This window comes from Lineus longissimus, chromosome 10 (genome assembly GCF_910592395.1).
Source record: "Lineus longissimus chromosome 10, tnLinLong1.2, whole genome shotgun sequence".
NCBI lineage: Eukaryota > Metazoa > Nemertea > Pilidiophora > Heteronemertea > Lineidae > Lineus > Lineus longissimus.
In genome coordinates this window covers 1,265,407-1,286,798 of record NC_088317.1, presented here as the reverse complement: position 1 = coordinate 1,286,798, position 21,392 = coordinate 1,265,407, and the positions used below count along the sequence as shown (strand labels likewise).

General features: G+C 41.1%; 1 protein-coding gene across 18 annotated transcripts in view; it reads right to left on the bottom strand.

Moving 5' to 3' along the window:
- Nucleotides 1–21,392, bottom strand: part of LOC135494543 (FERM, ARHGEF and pleckstrin domain-containing protein 2-like) — an 83,777-nt gene that overhangs the window by 9,721 nt on the left and 52,664 nt on the right. For all 18 annotated transcript variants that reach the window (XM_064782616.1, XM_064782619.1, XM_064782630.1 and 15 more), the window contains 2 exons: nt 659–869; nt 290–506 (listed from right to left, as the gene is read on the bottom strand). In XM_064782616.1, coding sequence (XP_064638686.1) covers nt 290–506; nt 659–869 — 428 coding nt within the window. The remainder of the gene's footprint in view (nt 1–289; nt 507–658; nt 870–21,392) is intronic.

Here is a 21,392-nt window from a genome sequence, read left to right as displayed (position 1 = left end):
AGCTATGACTTGCTCCAGGGAGAGGATGCAGGAAACAAACAGCTTTCACCTCACGCAACGCAAGGGCAGCTTTGAGGACCGGCTACTGATTGAACACATGAGGTCAGATTCTTGGGCTGCAGCTTGCATTGTTGGGTGCAAAAGGAAAACTAGAGTTTCTGGAGGAAACAGATCAAATACAAAAAAATCAAAGGAATGTTAACTGAAATACTGAGGTTGATCAACGCAGGGAGTTTAGGCAGTTAGTAAAATGAATTTGGTTATTGGAAAGTTTGCTGATGAGATGTACCTTAGGAGCTGTCTCCTGCCGGACCACAGGAGGAGGTGGTTTCTCTATTGGTTCTGGTGACCCATGGCGATTGTACATCGGAACGGGACTGATGTCATCATCGACCAATGGTGGAGGAGGAGGAGGTGGTTCGTCATCATCTTCGTCTATACAGTGTGAGCGTTCCATTGAGCGAGACTCATGTGGCGTGTCGCTGTGACTTCGTCGGAACTTCGGACTGGAATCGAAAACAGGATTCTTCAAACTTGAACAACCACTGCTGTTTTTATACTGACACATATGTCTACACCTGTACATAGGCCTCAACATGTAAGCCTTTTTTTGCGGGCAGATGAAGGGGGTCTGAAAATTTGTAATGGTCTTACACACCTTGCAGGCTTAAGATTATTCCGCTTGCTAAATGAAACCTCCTCCGGGATGTTCTCGACTTCGGGCGATCGTTCTAAATGTTGTTGTTGTTGTTGTTGTTCTTTCATCTTCTGACATGTCTGATGTATGGAAAAGGCGGGTGCCGACATCTTTCGGTCGAAGCCGCCTTTTGCTTGGGCCATTGAAATATTTTGGTCGCTATCGAAGACATCTGGAAAGGACCAATAGGCAAATCTTTAGCGGATAGTTTCAGGAATTATTTGAGATTCCGTATACACAGCTTCTTCATCAAACAATAAGTTTCTGTAAAACTTTGAAATGGATTCCAAGATTATATCCACTGAATCATGAGTGCATGTATATATCCAAGTCCACATAAAGATCCAAATAAACATCCCCACCCATAAGTTGTCATCTGGTTTCAGTGATATATACATCCATATTTTGTTGTTCCTTCTGGCAAATCTGTAAAACTTTTTTCTTGATGTGTAAGTCCATAAGTTACATATGTCCCGCAGATGAAGTGAAAAGGCATGAAAGTTAAACCCACAATAGAGTCATTTCACCTGACTTTATAATCTGCCATGCTGGAGGGACAGGCAAAAGAGAGCATGTCCAAATGACCATGACAGCATTTGAATCAATTAAGTCAGGCATGACAAATCATTGTTCTGCCCTCCAACATGACTGACTATGAAAACACTCAATTGTATTTGACAAATACTGAAGCACAAGACCTTTTTACATGCAGATAGAACATAAGGGATGCCATTTATTACAAGCAGTTTTAGTCAAATGCCTCAACAGAAGGTACAGAAGGGCACTAGTCCCAGCTAGGTAATAGCACTAGTCCCAGCTAGGGTAATAGCACTAGTCCCAGCTAGGGTAATAGCACTAGTCCCAGCTAGGGTAATAGCACTAGTCCCAGCTAGGGTAATAGCACTAGTCCCAGCGAGGGTAATAGCACTAGTCCCAGTTTGGGTAATAGCACTGGTCCCAGCTAGGGTAATAGCACTAGTCCCAGCTAGGGTAATAGCACTGTCATAAATTAGTTCATGCTGTTTAGTATTTTCAATGAAGGCAACTACTTCATCTCAATATTTTTCCAGAAAAATGAAGCAAAATGTGGGGAAACTTTGTATGAGTTTCAGAGGTATCGGAAATGAATGCTTTCTTTTCCTGAAATATTTATGGTTTGGAGGGCATTATATCACAGGAGTGTATAGACTTCGGTGCCATTGCAAAAGTGGGCAGGACATGGGTTTTGGCTTTGGGAAAACTGCAGCGAAAGTGAAGGGTTTGAGGTGATTTCCTTGGATATGAAACAGCATGCCAAGGGATATTGAAGCAAGTCCAAGTCAGAGGGAATGCCAAAGATCCCACGAACATTCGAGGTTTACATATTCAGCTTAAGGAAGGCCAAGGTATGACCCAGGAGCATAGACATACACAGTTCAGCTTTAATGCGATAGGGGGAGCCAGGCAGAATGATGGGAACACCATGCGGGGGTTGAAGCTTTGATGCAAAACCAAGTTTACTTGTAGTTTTTTTTCAATAACGTGATGCTATCCAGTGGAGACCCCTGGTGGTGCTCCATGAAAACCTAGAAGAATCTTTGATTTGATTAGTTTTTTATCATAAGTGCATTACTTACTCTGAGCACTTCCAGAAATTCATGTTTCCGTGACAACACTAAACACAACAGCTAAAATTGATAAAACTGATAACACTTGAGCAAATAATTTCAGACCAGTCCACATGTCTGAGTAATATGTGACAAGGATCACTGTATTGGGATCAATGAAGATATCGAGTGCTAATTTCTAGCTCTAACAGCAGATGGCAATAGTGTATCTTTGAATCCAGTAATTGACAGACATCAGCATTTTGTGGAGAATATGCAGGATCTATACCAATTCAGAAATATATATGTGTGAAGGAGGTAGTTGTTAAATCAAAGGTCAAAGATTCCTTGATCCAGAGAGCTGTGACCTTTTAAAAACACAGCCTTTTTTTTTTTCCTGATTGAACACTGGAATGAAATGGAATTGCTAAAAACTGATTTCAAATCTAACGAATGCCAACTCGATGGATGAGAACAAACGTCAACACAAAAGCATTCATATTCAATAAAGGATGCCGTCAAAAATCCCACGAGATACGAAAGCTCACTTTTTAAGAAAATGCAAAGGTTACATTGGAAAAAGCTGCAATTGCATTTCTGACAAATGTCATGAGAAGATGCTGGTTTTGATCAGCCGTCTTGGTGTCTGGCTTTCAAAAAGGTTTGGTGAATCTATAGAGATGCAGAGTTGGCTGCCGAGCTTAACGGTGTCGTGACTCTAATCACAAGGAAACTCATTTAACAACATGTTGTCATCACTGTACAACATGATGAATACCTCCCGTAGGTCGTATAAACCACTCTCAGTTTCCCCCCATGTCCCCCAGGGCCAGACTTCTCTGGAGGACGTTTGCAGCAAACACATCACTTTGATATTCTCAGGAGCAAATCTCATTCCTTCAAAGTAATATTTGTTGATCTAATTCTGTGGGCACTCGCTCCATTTAGAATCCGTTCGACCAACTCTGATTTTTATTGACTTATCGCTGTTCGTATATATGAACTGGTGATAAATCACTTACATCACGTTTTGTGGTTCAGTAGTCATATTGCTGTGTTCCAGATTGAGCCGGTCTTGTATGAAGCCACCTTCAAGCCATTCACATGTTCTGTCCCCAAGTAACTCTTTATAACCCAACCCACTCAGTGTACTTCGAACATCTCTCTGTTTAGAATTCTTAATGACGTTCGTAACAAGAGTGTTGACATTCATTCAAAATCAAGGCACCGCGTCATGTCTTTGTTTTAAGAGCTAATCAGCGGCTCTAATGATGTTAGAAGATTCTGAAGGGATGCCACATCACATGGAGGTGCCATGGGCAAGTGCATAAGAAAGTGTGTGAGGTTACTTGATCTTTGATGTTCGTTGCGTTGAGGTATGATCTCACTGTGACTTGGAACCTCGGGGAAGTCTTGACACAAACTGCCAACGTAGGAAACTGTTGAGTGTTTTTAACAAGACAGAAAGGAGATCTCCGTTGTCAGCTTTTTGCCTTTGGGGATATTGCGTATCACTGCAACTTGTAGTGCCAACCCACTATGGTCCAGACACTAAAGAATACTGAATATTTGATGGTCATGAGTCAGTTAAACATTTATCACCACAGGTGTTCAACAAGAGACTTTTGGAAATGAAAATCTTCGTCTCATGATGGCTGGCACTGATTTGGTTGTTTACAGTATTACCTGGGGCCAGATCCAACCTTTGCAAACAGGCAGCACAGGATCAATACATCGGTCATTGATTGAGAAACGTTTCATTTGGAATTTTGTGACAGTGGGCGTCTCGGAGGTGGTAGAGGAATCTGATGGTATTGGACAACAAGACGAGCATTGCTCAACAAACATACTATGTAAATCTGTAAAATTGCAATTTGCACTAGCTGGCCGGAATGGCCAATCATTTGCTTGGCAATGTTCAAATTGTTTCATCATGTGGACATCCAACCGAAACATCAGTAAACTCTGTCTTTGCTGATGTTTGTAAACAAATGCCTGGAGAAGTTTGCTCTGGAGACCAGCCCTTCCATAAAAAGAGGTATGTGCAAATAAAGCTATTGGTAAAGTGCTTTATCAGTGTAAATTGATGACAGTTTTTGCAGAACATGTCAGAATCTGTATACACTAGAGATGCCATAAGAATACAAAGCAGGAAATCGTTCAGTTTGCTACTGTTTTGGGTAAAGCCCGAGAGTGGTGACCTTTAGGTCAAGGTCAGCTTCAAGCTTGTGCAGTGGCATATAGGAGTGAGCTCTGGGTACCTCAATGGCAACTTCTGGAGATATTGCGCAAGACTTTCATCCAAATTCTAAGCTTGATGAGATTAATCTAATCTTTTTTCTAATCATCTGTATGGTTTGCAAGAAGACAGCAATCAAAGCAACTCTTCCTGTTACCATTTAAAACTTTAATAAACGTACAGAACTCCGCTAGTTGCTACTGAGACCGATAGAGGACACTACAAGCTCGAACTGCTATAAAGAAAGTACCAATATCAGAAGAGGATGCTTTGATCGAGTGGACATTCTGTGTCGGGACGGTCAACTGATGAGCAGAGGATGACTTTTTTATCTCATCGTCGTCACCTGACACATTATCGGCATCTGTATTCAGATACAGAAGCTTCTCGTCACCAAGACTTAGAAAGATTCGCACATTGCTTGCAGGGCCTGGAATGAAATAGCGACAAATGAAGATGAGGTTACTGGGGTGGGGGGGGGGGGGGGCAACGTAACGTGGAGTTTTTTGTGGTTGGTCGCTTGTTGTCACGTCAAGTTTTCTGAAATGTAACATCCCTGCATGATGAGTTTGTGTCTCAAAGCAAGACAGAATACCATCTTCCAACTGTCTCCTGGTCGGTTTCAAGCCAAGAAAGAAGATATTGTCACAAGCGCCACGGTACACCGTCTCCTTGGCCCCGAGCCACTGATTCTGATCCAATTACATCAAAACAATCCACTATCCCTTCATCTTACAATTCCTGAATCAATACCGCTGAGCCGTGATACCGATTGATAATGGTATGACCTTTGACTTTATGCTATAAAATCAGATGATAAATGATTGGCCGAGGCTGTGGATCCATAATCGGGCTGAGCGTAGAGACGTAATCATGAATTATGGGTATCATTCGTGAATACAATAGTTTGTCTTTGTCTTGGATTATAATGTTTGGGTTGAACTTAACCATTTGCTGCGCTACACCAAAATACTCCTGAAACAAATAAGAGTTGGCAGCTGCTACTTTTTGTTGAAAATCCGGCAACATGATACTTAAAGAAGTTTGTGACATGCCCAGGGCTGATTACACTCATTTCAAAGGTTTGATAGCCGAGATGGAGACCACATTAGAAATAATTTGCTTGTTCTCAAATGATTCTGACACAAACCTAGCGGTCTTTGGAGGATCTTTTCTCAAAGGTTCATTTAATAATCCATTAACAGCAAAAAAGAATCTGACACTCTTCTCTGGCAGGTTTCATATCTCTTGCTATCATCTTACGGCAATGCGGTTTTTTGGTGAACCCAACGTTGTCAAAGACTCTAGGACATTTCCACAACTAAACAAAGGCTCGAAAAGGTCAAAGGTCAGTCAATGTACGAGTCTGACGCCTGCAAAAATCATCATTTCATCAGCAGATATTTCCCTTTGTCACAGAGACAGTAAAGTGATACATGTATCCCCCAGTATCTGCAGGTTGTGTTATGGATATTTCAAGAGCAAACAGCACTGTACACAAAGATCGTAAAATGATTGGAAAAAGTGTCTATTTCACTTCAAATGGTTAATTCTTGGTCGAGCTTTGTCTCATTCTGGCAGAGCAGGTTTTGTAGATGATCAAAACTTGAACTTTTCAGTTACTTGAGATTCGCATGAAGCACTTCCAAGTTCACAACTTGAATTCTATTGTACCACAACACTTGACTTAATTGACTTTCCAGCAAGCAAGTACCAGCTGTCATATGTGCTTTCCCCATGAGCGATCAGACCTCAAACAATGAAAATGTAGATGAGGTTATCTTGAAAGGAAAGCTTCAAAGGCCAGATGATTGCCTTCGTAATTCAATTGTATGTCTTTATGTTCACTCTATTGAATTTCTCTGCCATTTTCATCAGAAATTGGATTAGGAGTAACTCATGTGGTTGTTTTCCCTTGGGGCCTTGCATTTGTTAGTCATATTTTTTTCATGTGTTGTTTGTATGAAATGCTTGCAGCGAATCAATACCGTGAAAAGAAAGTGCAATCCTGATGCACAAGTGATATGAGCAGGAATGAGCAGCAAGCAAACTCTTCATGACATTTAATTAATAAATTTCAACAAATGCCCCCCAAAATGCTCTTCAATGAGACACATTTGCCAAGTCTTCAAATACCGAGGAACCTCCCTCAGACAACACCACTGTTCGGCAGGTCACCCTCTACCAAGGATATTGCTTTTAGACCCAAATTGGTAATTCTTCAATTCAATTTGACTACTGTGATCAGTACCTCTCAATCACGAACACATCTGTCAATATCAAGGTTGTCCTTAATAGAGGGGTTCACCTGTACACTTCATGCTATTGGAATATGGATCTTATTTCAGATTTAATGAAATAAAATTTCTATCCTGCACTTTTCTAATATAATTTCATAATTTGAAGTGCCCTTGGCAATCTCCAAAGCATCAAGCAACCTGACAGTTGATAAAATCAATAGATTTAATTAAATTTCAGCCAGTGACAGGTACGTTTGAGATTCCAGGTTTGATGACTGTTTCTGGGTAGGCCCATCTGCTACAAGACATTTCTTAGTATTATTTGGTTGGCTGCATCTCTCACCATGCCTTGCCACATGCATCGCAGAACACATCACATCACTAATTGGACCTCATCATGTAACCAATTCGGCTAATTAGGTCTAATCACATGACACTTCTGGCCTTGATGACACTTCTGTTGGTGGACTAATAGCGACATGCGAGGCCACCACCTCGGATCAAACCCTGGCCGCTAATTGACAACAAGAACCAGCGGAAGTGTGGCGTCAGAGTGGGCGATACGTGAATTTGGCCAATCTGTGGCACCATAAAGCCATACAGGTCTTGGTGTTGGCAATAAACCGTCTACCACGGTGATGACCGTATTGGGAGTCAGGCACACATGTAAGGTGGGAATTGCCTGTTCACCAACATTCAAGTGGTGGTTTACCAATACAATGTAGGAGGAAACCACGCACCCTGGATGAAATCTGTAACAAGGGCTATCAGTGTCAGTTCTTACCACACTGGATATTGGTACGACAGTGTAACTTCCAAGTGTATTATGCTTAAAGTTCTCTAAGAGAAGTTTATTCTGCCAGCTTTGAGTACAGAATTCTACATTTCCTTCCTTCATGTAACCCTCTCAAAGTCTCAATTGCAGCCTTCACAAAACAAGAGAAAAAACATTGCAACTGGCAAGACTTATCTCGCTTGACAAGTTCTATATTGGAATGCCAACAACAACTACGACAGATCAATCAAAGTCGTAACCACGGCAATACAGAAATCTACATCAGTTGAAGAAATGGGAAGTCATCAATTGTGAAAGGGACGCCCCTATAAACAGTTCTCAATACATTTTGTTCTCTTCGTTCCCAACTCCAGAGTTCTATTAACACAATCAAGCTTTGAACACAATCAGGATTCCATTCCACCTGTATCACTGAGGAAGCCCATAAAGCTCCTCGTTTCCAGAAACAATCAGCACTGGTGAATGGTCATAAAGCAATCTGTTTCTCAGGTGGTTCATTATTGCCAGGTTCACTTGCTCGACTTCTCTCCTGATAGGAACCAATCTCGCATCTATAGTTTTCACTGGTATAGTTTTCACTGTGCAGTAAATACCTGGCCAGATGAAACATATCAGAGCATTTAATGGGTTTCTGTGTTGGAATCAGTCCTTCATATTTTTCTTTAGTAGGGCCTCCACATGTCACTGATTCAGAACATCAAAAGGGAGGCAAAACATTGACAAACTACCACAACCACAACAAGTCCATTACAACCACCTCAACAGAACCCCCAGCAATAATAAATCTAGGAAATCAATTAGCTGTATGCAAATAGTCACCAAATCAATGTCGAGTTTGCTTTTCAATTACACTCACTGTATGAGACTGATCCGGGAGTGAAAGCTTTCATTAACCGCTAAAACACTTCATCAATACAAAGTGCTGAGTGGGAAAGCACGTTTAACCCATTCACGCCTGTTTTGAGGGAAATTTCAGAAAATTTATCACCTGACCCAAGTTAGTGTGAACAATTATAATATCTCTGCAGGCCGAGAGCCCATCAGCAACTAAGAAGGCTCTCTCAACCTCAACGTCACTATAACAGCAATAAATGACCACAACCCCGACCAAGAGTAACTTGCATTAGTCTTGCACAACCCAACACCCCACGACCTCAACTCAATATTCATATTGGTATACCCCATCGAAGCAGAACAGGTCTCTCAATATCAGTTGGAGCTGCACCAGACTGCTAGCGATAGCAAACTCAATGGGACTTGACAACTTTCTGAAAGGGATGTGAATTTCAATTAGTGGCAGTTTAATTGGAGGAGTCTTCAATGGGTTCTAAATGCTGCTGTCTATGAATGTCAGTGTGTTGTCATTTTTGCAAGTCTGGGGATGGATCAAAATGCTGAACGCAAAGATTATAATGACACCAGATTACCGGCCCGACTACCGCAGATTTCGAGATCTCATGTCATGAAAGGGAAAACAGAATTCATTCTCTTTCCAGGAGGAAAATACTTGGAAGTTGATGTGTTAGGTCATTTCAGTTATGCCAAGATTGTTCAATGGAGGAGCAGATTATTCGTCAGCAAGCATTTCCCTTGTCTATTGCAGTTACCTTGTGAAATAGCATTGTTTTATTTTCTATCTTCTTAACTGTGCAAGGAGTGTTTTGATTCAAATTCTGTGGATAACAGAAATCTTGAATGGTTGATTGCCTGGAGTTCTCAGGAGAGTCTTGGAGTGGTGCTTCAATATCGGTAAAATTCTTAAGGGTAAGCCAAGTGGAGTATTCGTGATTCGGCATTATCTATCTAGCAACAGGTGATTGAGAATGAGAAGGTTCCTTCTCTAAGATATCTTTGTGTTTTACAGTAACTTTCAATGTACCTTAAGTATGGTTAGACAACTTAAAGGCATGGTTTCTTGGTGTACACTGGCCAAACAGCTTGCTATGGACCTGGTCGTTGTTACTGCTGATGGCTATAATGCCTATATTGTTATATGTTGCATGGCAAAGGTAAAACTCTCGTCATTTTTTCTGTTCTTGTACATTAGCACAACCACTTGAAGATGTGTTGAGCCAGACTGACTTCTTTCCTCACGTACACTTGTTATCATGTTCTTAGACACCTGCACCACAAGGAAACATAACTCGACTCACAACATCGCAATGTTGATTTACTGAATACACAAATATTCCGGTACCAGTACAAAAATATACTTAATAACATATTCTAGGTCTGATTTCTGCCCGATTTCCGCAGCTCTACATGTTGTTTCTTTTATGGTTTATGTTTATGCAAATACCGGTAAAATTGGCTGGTAAGGTACATGTAAGATGGTACAATTGTGGCCTATGTGTACAAAATATACCAATTACATATTTAAGCAGCCCCCCCCCCCCCCCATATTACTTGTTACTTATTTTCAGCATGCCTCCAACCAGTTTCATCATCATTTTTTCAATCCCAAGCCATTACTCCATCAATGCACCAATCGTGATATAATGACCCGATTCATCCATAATGCAGGATTACTCATTACTCTGTCATAAAACACATCTGGTGCCAGGGTTGTGCATGTCTTATGGTCTTGCCATGAATAGCATGAATCCATTTCTAACGCAGCTGGACGATTGCATACAGTGACCCCATGTTCATACATATTTGATGAGTTATCTCAGTTTATCTCATGGAATATCGTCATTAATGGTGAACAGTCATGACATGACCCAGCCAGAATACAGGAAGGCCTTCCACACAACTTGATGGAAATAGATTGGGGCAATACATGGAGATGCATTGCAAAAACTTGTGTAATCATCTTACAACTCTATCTGAGATAAATTAAGCAAACAGTTAACACTTTTGCTTTCATCAGTCAAGTTGAGAACTGACCAAGAACCCTTCTCAGTCCACAGCACAAACCGTCTTCGCCCACTTCATAAGAAGAAACCATCAACGCGCAAACCCGGATTTGTGACAGGGTAAACGAACCAATCATATGCAGGCGACACAATCAACCCCGTCAACGGAACGCAAATTGATTCTTGGTGCGAAATAGATTTCCTTTGTGAGGCTGAAGGCTCTTTCATGTTGTAAGGGATTGCTTGAGGGATGGTAAAGACTGTTGATGTACCGTTTAGATTGGAACCAGACCAGTGTCCGGCCAGAGGCAGCCAGGGGTTTCAAAGCTTTTGGAAAACTGACGTCAACATTGGTGAGGTATGATAAGACTTGGTAAAATCTTGCTTGGAATGGTCCTTTCGTTGCTAAAGAAGTTACTACTGTTGCGATTCTTTCTACCCCATTAAACTAACCAGGCACATCAGAATGAAGATGGCTCTTTGAAGCTTTTTTGTATGATGAATATACTCGGCAATAACACTCAACGAAATCAAGGAAATGCACCTAAGAGTTTGCGACATCTCATATGTCAAGTCCCTCCCCTTTCTCTTGATCAATTGGTGACTACATTATGACTTGTTTACAGAGAATCGTAAAACCAATACAGGGCTTTCAGAGTGGTTCAAGGATAGGATCAATTCCTGATCAAGTTGACATCCGCCCCTCAGACATCTTTCTTGTTGCAAGTTATATCCAAGGTCAAAACTACCAAGCAGATTAACCCAAGTACTATGGGCTCATTGTTTATGTTTGTTTGCAAATAGGCATACTGCGAAGACAGTCAGGAGCTGTTGTTATTTCAAAGTGGCAGGTAGGTACTAGGTAGGTATGTGGACTGATCATCTGAATATAAGTTTCCTTGTTAATCATGTGACCACTTTGTACAATGTTTGAATGCTTATGACTTTTCTAAGAAATAAAGGCATTATTTTCTGAAAACTTTATCTCCTTCCTTACATATAGTATTTCAAAAAGCATTCAAGTGACCCGATTGGCTGCAAGATATCACCTGACCATCTCAACAACCAATCAAGGAACACGATTGGCTGTAAGACATCACATGACCACCTCAAGAACCAATCAAGTAACATGATTGGTTGTTCATCACATGTTCATCACATGTTCTTCCTTGAAATCTCTCCTTCAAAGAGTTAACCTCTCCCAACTGAGTGGTATATGAGAGGAAACTTTTTCGGGGAAAAGTCTTACAAGCGATTAAGAAACCGCAGCAGACGTTATCTGAAGTGGTCTGGTGATCTTGAAGAAGACAGTCATCAGAGGATGAGTATCTTTGAAGACGGGGTTCTATTAGGAGTAACATCATACTGAAGAGATCACTTTTTGTACATTGAAGAGTTTGTTTTGAAAACATCGATTGACTGCTGTAACCACATATTATAACACACTTCTACCAGCACAGCTTGAGAACAAGCATACGGAACTGGTGGTCCTTGGTTCAAATCCCAGAGACTACACATCAGTTTTTTGCAGTAATGCTTGGTATGTGCCGTCAGAGTTAGGGCTCTAAATATGGGATGTTCTTTATAAAATGCATAATGAGCCACAAGGCATTTCAGAAGCATCTTCCCCTGATGCTACGAGCAAAGTCTTGTGTCTGACATTTCTTCCATCTGACGGTATCTGCGACCTGTCACCTCATGACAAACCAATCAAGGAGTTAATCGTCCCCAAGACGCTACCTTCATCTATGACACTTCAAGGCCACATGCCCCAAGGAATCAAATCGTCAAACTTTTATCAGATTACACCATCAACGATGAAGAAATCAATATAAAGTGGCACAATGTTTTCAGACCATAACATCACCATGAAAGTGGTGTGGCCTTCATATTTGATATTGAGATAGAAGCAGACAGGACTACATGTTGATATCTGCATTGTTCATTGTTGGGAATTGGTAGGTTAACCCTCTGCTCACCCGAGGGGCTCCATGGCAAAGGTGGCAGCACTTGCAAGGAGCCATTAGTTGCAAAGGTAAAACTGACGACAGACGCAGACAAAGATTTGTTAATCTAAATTTGAAACTTTACAATGAAAACTGACGAATATTTCAATTCAAACAATGTATTTTATTGCGACAAAAGGCCAAATATATTACATAACTTCATGGCCAATACGATAACAAGAAAAATGACTGAAAACATCCATCGTCAACAAAGTACGTATCTACGGGAAGTATCAAATGGGTGGCGACATCTATATTTAGATAGCAAACAATCGCCATATGGGGAATCGGGTATCCTAAGTGAATCAATGAACTTAAGTTCAATTTAACGTAAGCTATATAAAATTTTGTTCAAAAGTAGCATTTTCTGCGCAAAATCGCCAAAATGAAGTGCCATTTTCCGCGAAACAGACCATAAACGTGTGTTGTTCAATTTTTTATTCGATATTCTAATACTGTAGAGTACATACTTATTGCTCAAACAAGATCTATAAAACTGAAGACTAGAACCAACCAGACAGAATGACCAGACAAGAAACCAGACTTCTTGACTTTACCAAGGGTGGACCACAAATGCAATCACTGCTTGGCAGTCTAATTCATTGGAAATTGAGTCTTTTTCATCCTTTTTTCAGACTCAAAATAAAAGTGAGATTCCAGTCGAGGATGTGTGGCAAACATTCCTAACACCAACTGGAAATGGTTAATGTTAGATATAAGGTGGTGTAATTAACGATTCTGGAACTAATGATGAACACCATAGAACTGATTAACCAGTAAGTCAATTAGCGAGACATTCATTCACCTGTGGTGGTGCAAATCAATAGACTTATTGATCGTGTGGGGAAAGAAACAGAGTTTGATTCAAACCACTACTCAAGGGTTAACAAAGAAAACAAGGAACCAGCGTGAAATCAACCATGAATAAGCTCAATGAAGAAAGGGTTAACATTTCTGAAAGGTGAACCACAACAAACCAGTTTCAAACAAAGGGATCAAAACTAAACATAGTGTGTAGTTAGCAGGAGAAAGGCTGAGTAAAGTTAATTACCAATTAATGCTTATTAGTGACAAGAGAGAGTGAGTTAGGCAAAGAGAGTTGGAATTGGTTCAAGAAAGGGTTAAAGAATACCACAGACCTTAGAAACACTAGAGTGACTAGTGGAGCCCCCTGTACACAAATGCTTGAACTAATGTAAGATTCTGAGAACAACAACGAACGAGTGATTGTGTATGTGTGGCATGTGTTGTGGGGATTGGCTGCAATCAATTAATGGTAATTTCATTCATCGACAATGGCTGACAATATTTTAACCAATATCGTTAAAATTGATTAAATTCAAGGTCACAAGAGAGTTCAATGTCATAATGATTTTTAGTCCATAACAAAAGGCTCCTCAAAACCTCATGTATGTTTTCCTTTTAAGCTGCACACAGAGGAGACGACAATAGTCCTAAGAGTCTGTTGTCTGTGGCATGTTTTTCACCAAGAATTCAATGTCCGAGCACTCACACATTTCAAGAGTCCAATCACAAATAAAGTGTCATTTTAGAGTCAACACATTCGATCTACAGGTCCAACATTCACATAGTGTGTTCCATGAAAAGTCACATAATCCACAAATATCCTTTAGAAGCAAGGCCACCCCCACACACCAGATCTAGAGTCCATCAGATCAACCCGTCTAAGCTATAATGTTTGTCCGAGCAAGTTCGAGATGAGGCCTACAGACAGAACACCACCAAAATGCGAATGACAATGAACCAAGGCATCAAATCTGCATATAAGTGTCGGGGCACAACAAATCTTTCTAAATTCAGGCAAAGACATAAGATCGGGAAATGCATGAACAATTTTTTTGGCTGAAAGTTAATATTCAAGATTATTGTACTGTGTTCAGGAATAGGTCAATATTGCAAGTGTTTGAGGTGACATATTTGGTTGCCTTAGCAACACTATGGCATCAAAAACAAAATGGTTGCCACTGATCCAAGATGGCTGCCGATCCCACATGGAGAATACTTCCCAAACAACAATAAACAAACACAGAAGGAATTTGGGCGATGACAAATTCAGCAAATTCAACGACAGATCAGTGGAATCTGGCCTTTACTCATTTAGCCTTTAAAGACAGAAGATGACTTTCCATGTGTTGGTTTCAAGCACCTGAGACATTCAATGGGTATAGGATTCAAATTTCAAATACTTTTATGGCATTTACACTTCAGACCATATGTATACTACTTTTGTCTCTGTTTTCAAAGAAGGAATACCACACAGGAAAACATTCATTTTTAGCAGAATTAAAATCTAGTCTTTTCTAAAGCAGAAAGTTTGCACAGCATAAAGCACATCTGAATTGAAAGGGTTAAGAGTCAGCAATGTGATGTCAGCTACTACATGCTGTGGAATCCTTATCTACTTTCTGTCAATGCGGTCTTTTGATGAAAATTGGTGCAATTATTTCAAAATGGCCATGATGTACATAAGTTTGCCAATGGCTACTGGGAGGTGGGGATGAGCAAATCTTGATTGAAACCTAAACAGACCATTTTCATGTCAACATTGGAGATCAGTGTCTGAAATTGATCGGACAGAGTTTTCGAACTGAAGTTAAAGAACCAGAGATTCAAAATGCAAAGCACCCATGATTAAGCCTCGGGAGAACACTGACCCCAATGTATTCGATAAATAACACAAAGCAGCTTTCCCATTATGATATAGGGCTGAAGTTTGTAAAGCAAACAATACTGTCCAATCACAAAACCAATAGTGATTACAATGATCAGCTCACGTAAATGAAAGTTTGCTTTGAGGTATTTGTTGCTTAAGACTCGGCCCACATTTTGCGATGTCCCCTCCCTGAAATTCACTGCAATTCGCAATCAAGCTAACGAGAAGTCACACACTTGCAAGTCAACAGAGGATAGAGGATGAAAATCAGAAGAGTTTTCACACAGAGTTCAAAAGATCAAGACTTCTCAAACAGTGGAACACTGGCAAGTCTCAAGAAGAGATTACTCAAAATCTGGTCGAAGGTACAGACATTTCCAGGTAGTTTTCATGCAGAGATGGCGTTACCCATACCAAGATGGTTGATACAAACCTCACAATAGATATAAAGGACTGCCTCAACTGATTACAAAAAAACTGGAGGTTTTCCGATGATATATAGGTCTCCTCAACCAGACAGCCCTTAAAGAGGTCAAGGTCAGATGCAGTCGAGGATGCATGGTTGCTAAGCAACATTAAGGTCAAGGCCATCGACAAAAGTCAGGGACGAATTGAAGAGTAAATGAAGGAGTATATAATACATAGAATCATATAACATGTAAAAGAATAATACTGAGAGTGGAGTATGATAAGGTCTATTTGATAGTTTGGCCTAAAAGCTGGACAAGTACATGAGCAATAGATCTTTTGGGGATTATAAAGTCATGTTTTTTTGAGATTCTTACAGATAGACGACTAGATATTGTTATAGCAGAGGCACAGACACACTGTATTAGCCTGGAGCAAGTTAATTAGTTCCTCCAAGGTATCATATCATCAATGATGCCCTGAACACCCCCATTCTGACACGGACATCAAACCATACCCATCAATTGAGAAAGGAAATAAAAATCAGCAAACTGAAAATGGAAGTATCGTATGTACTTTCCATTTATATTGAGGTGGACTTTTATACCAGGATGGTTGGCCATTGACAGTCCCGAATACTATCAACCACAGCTAATAGAACTGTTCAGTGATGTGCATGGACATGACTGCCCAAGAACTGTTCACCTTTGGTGTCTGGTCACATAGCACCTCGGCATGAATTGGCTACAACAGCTACAAGTTAGCAGAACTATGAGCAGATTCAATACCATTGCAAGCATAAAGTAATCAAAACCTTTTAACTGAAATGATCAGAAGGGACCAAGTTTATCCACAATATACTAACTTGGCTGACTCATAATACCCATACTTAATTGCAACTACTCACAAACATGCTTACATCATCTGACTAACTCCTTTGTAAAATCACAAAATGGTATAAAGCCTACCAACAAGGAACAATGAGGACCACAACCCCCTGGCAACATAAATGGGACAGCCAATACTATACATTCCTAATAAAATGGACAAGTCTACTGAATATTCTGGGGATGAGAGGCATGAAATTTCTGTTGAAAATGCACATCCTTAGCTTCATTTTGTATTGTGTAATTTGCCCCAAATTTCACAACCCAACTTTTAACACCAAGTCTGATATAAACACTGTTAATAAATAAGCACTGATGATACATAAGCAAAAAGAAACATCCCATTGATTATGACTGGGTACGTAACAAGTGTTGGTATAAAATTGCAGACATGGAATTTTGTAACGGACTATAAACAACCCATTTATAAAACAAGCTAGCAATTCGGCACTGACTATAGAAAACTTGAAGGCAGAATGAAGATGTATTCACAAATGAAATGGAAATGTATTCACAAATGTGGCTATGCAACTAGTACTATGATTAGACAACAGCCTGCATCCCCCCCCCCCCCCCCCCCCCACTGCATCTAAACTTCTACCTTATAAGTTCAGAAACTGATCACGGTATGTAAAAGAATAAATAAAACTTAATACAATATCTGAGCAAACGAAATAAAAGTTTAACACCTATACAAGTTATTAAAGAAATGCAAATTCATAACACAGCTTATTAGCTATTGATAAATAACTAAAATGCTAAGAAAACTAACGGAAAACAGAAAAGTTCAAATCACACATTCTAATGTAGAACTATTTTTCAAAGTTTTTTTTATCACTGATATCAGTATAATCATGATAAGTCATTCACTTCTGTGCTCTAATTGGCCTGACTTGAGGATTCACCACCAATTTCCCCCCAGTGATAAATGCCTCTTGATCCGTCTATCAAAACAAGATTGAGGACCTGTTTGAGGAGGTTGGCAGTGAAATGTCAAGGCACTAGTTCAAAATAAATGAATGCCAAACTACTTCAAGAGGAAACCTGACAGAAAACCGATCACTGAATTCAAACAAAATCAGCAGAACTAAATCACAACTATTTCACGAAAGGTTTCAATACTGGAAGACTACTCTCAAATAAAAAATCAAATATCCATGAGGAATACATTATAACCTATCCACAAGGACCGCCCCGGGCATAAATGGACTTCAAGGACGTCCAAAATCCTCAATAGTGGCAAACGATAGCCCGAGAGAAGCATCAAATTCCAACACGAGAGGCCCCCAAAATTTGTCTAATAATCATAATTTATGATATATTCCCTACTTATCATAATCAATTCATCCAATTATGCTAATATTCATAATGATATGCGATCCTTCTGAATATGTAAATGTAAAAGATTCCTGCTATATTCACTTTCAACAATGAACCGAACGTTACAACAATGGTAAAAGATCAAGGTCATTATGAAAACCTTGGCACTATAATATGAATAAATATACAATGTATAAGTCTATGTATATATTTGCCGGTAAAAACTGACTGATGGATATCTTTTAGTGGAAAGTTTGAAAGTTGAGAAGAAATTTGTTCTCTTATGATGAGCTTCGAAGCACCGAATAATTTTCAAAGATTTCAGTTCAATAAGCACTTTACTTCTCAATTTTCAAATCGATGCCACATTTTGCTTTCATCCACGTATGAGATCATATGAAACAGACTATGACTCAGCAAAATTATGTATGTATTATGCAATCAGTAGTATCTCCTTTTGATGACAGGTGGCGCTGTATGACAAACAATCTAATGTCATGAATTTGATCATTCTTTCTCTGGTGTACGGAGCTCGGCATACGGATTGCTAAAGACTTGACCACCAGGATAAGCGTGTGGATTTTCAATGACTTGGCTTCCCAAAGGTGGCGCTTCTGTTGGGACTGGGTCTGGTTCTTCGTCATCATCCGGCCCCAGCAACTCCTCCGAACCCTCACTCTCGGATTCGCTATCCGAGTCGGAAAACTTGGGTATTTCAGCCTCTTCTTCCTCATCACTTTCACTGAATGCCAGCACCTCCTGTTCTTTTGTTGGTGTGAGATCACTCTGGCTGGTGCCGTAGCCCAAATTCTCATCATAACCATGAATATCCTCAATGGAGTCGCCACTCAGATCGGATGAATTGCGCGGCGTATCTTTATAAATTGGTATCTTGTGCTGCTCGCTGAGAACAACCTTGTGGCCCGCAGCCCCTGAGCATCCCGATCCTTCGCCCTTACACATCGGGATATAATACGTCTCCAGACCACTATCGCTATCCTTTTCAAATATGTCCGCTACGTCCACTCCAGCGCTGTATTGATTTTGATAGATCTGAGTAACCTCTTCACTGACAGGTGGCGCTGGTAGGTCTTCCTCGCTCTCTGATGTTGAAGTCTCTGGTGCCGCGTGACAGGTTACGACCTCATCTGGTAGTGGTGGGAACTTGTCATCATCGACTTCCTCAGGCAGTGGTGTTGCAGCCTGTATCTCAACTCGCGGGATACTGAGAGAATATGGCAAGGTCTGCGGTCGGATGTTGTTACCATTAGTGTCACCAGAGGGCGAGATCAATAACATGTCAGGCGGGGGAGGGAGATCGTCATCTGAACTCTCAGACTGTAGCGTAATCTGCTGATACTGTTCCTCCTGGGACAGAATCCCCTCCAACTCGGGTGGCGCACAGTCAATCTCAGGTGGGAGAATGATCTTTGGTTCCCGATTGCTGTAGCAGTCATCCATTTCAGTCGCTGGAGGATATTCCACTTCATCATCATCGGATATCGAGTTACGTCGTTTCAAGTGAGCAATTTTCGTCCGGTTGCTGAAGTGTTCAGCCATTTCTTCTGGAGGTGGATAGCTGACCTCGTCGTCATCAGAAATTGAGTTAGGGCGTTTTATATGTGCTGTTTTTGTTCGATTACTGAAATGCTCAGCCATTTCTGTTGGCGGTGGGTAGGTGACATCATCTTCATCCGAGATCGAGTTCTGAGGTTTTATGTGAGCAGTTTTTGTGCGGTTGCTGAAGTGTTCGGCCATTTCTGTAGGAGGAGGATACTCTACCTCATCGTCATCCGATATTGAATGATGCCTCAGCATCTCCAGCGGAGGTGCCGGGAACTGCTCTGACACGGAATAGCGAACACGCTCGAGCACCTCAATAGGTGGCGGCAGCTCCACGTCCTCTTCATCGGAGAGGGAAAGTCGATGTATATCGTACGATCCTGTTGCTGGCATCTCCGCATCATCTTCACTCGAAGGAGTGGAGTGAATCTTAGTTGTGTTGTCCGAACCCGTATCTTCCTCTTTTGATCTATCAACACTGGAGACCGATGAACGCTTGGATGACGAGGCATTGCTTGAAACTGATGATCTTTTGGAGTCCTTGCCTGAGACTGATGACCTCTTTCCAGAGCCGTTACTTGACATAGACTGTTCTCTTTCGTTTGAAACTGACCGATCTCTTTCATAGCCAGACCCGGAACGGCATTTTGAATCATTGCTCGAGACTGAAGATTCTCGCTTCCCTGATGTTTTCTTCGTGGAGTCATCGCTTGAGTCGACTACTCGGTGAGGTGAACCATTGCTTGAGAGCGAGCCACACTTCCCTGATCCTACACTTGAAACTGAGTCACGTTTAACCTCAGATGAGTCTCGATCAGTATTGGTGTCAGGCACACCCTCCTCTGGCAGTGTATCCTGAACAGCCCTATGTTTCATCTGATCAAAGATCTCCTTCTCGAGGGAGGGGCTGAGAGAGTCGTCAGCACTGGAAAAACTATCAGGGTGGGGGAGCTTAGTCACTCGGCCGAAATGGAAGGGGCGCTGCTGCAGTCCAGGGGACTTTGCCGGAATAGGTTTGGAAAGGTCACACTTCATTTTCTCGAATTCCATCTTTTGTTGCCGTTTAACCTCGGGAGATTTTGGGTCCATTTTGAGCAATTTAGGGGATAGAGTCGGCGATCTGGGCGAATCTGGGCCGTAAAATGTTGAAAACATCACTGGTGGTCTCTCATCAGTCATGTGGTCAGGGTCAAGTTCCTGTGTCGGAGGTTCCGGCAGAGATTTACTTCGCTCCATTTCTTTCCGTTTTTCCCCAGGAGAACTTTTCCGTCTTCGATGTAAGATATACGGTACATCCTCCCGTAAATCGCAAGGGGGCTCCTCAACCTTTTTGGGATTCTCTTCAGTATCACTTATTTCTATAACGCTATCCTGCTTGGACTCACTGCGTAGTTTTTGAGCTCGATGATGCACTACATCACCATTTGGTTGTCTTGGTTTTGGTGCTGGTTCAGGTTTCTTTTTCAATTTCTTACGCCCGATCACCCTGTCCAGTCCCACGCTACTGTCACTCCCCATACCATCACTAGATGGTGCCTCAATAAAAACCTTTACCTCAGGATGTTTACCACCAGACCTATCAGCGTACTCAACAGGACGAGAAACCGTTTTGTGCGTACCAACATGAAGCATCGAATCAACAAAACGTTTATCAGAATCAACGCCACGTCGATCAGAATCTGATGACGACTTATCTGACTTAACCGACCGATCAGATTTACGACTATCAACAGAGTCCATTTTCTCCAACCTATTTTCAACCTTGCGTTCAACATTATCAACCTTTTCTAAACCTCGTACCCGTGGTATAATATCCTCAGTGTCAGTGACAACCACCGCCTGGTTGTCCTCAACTGAGAACTCCTTCTGTAAACTAGTAATACTTTGTTTCCTGCCGGAGAGCACGACTGGGTCATCGTCATGCACCCTCACAATAACCTCACGACTCCCAGAAACCTCTACTTGGTTCCTTAACTGCCCAACCCTCGTATTATTCCCCAGGGCTGTATCCCGGTTCTCGCCCTTGATATTATAATTCTCAATATCCCTATGAACATGGTGCGTCTTCTCAATATTGATCTCATTCACCTCGTTCTCTAAGATATCAATAACGCGCTC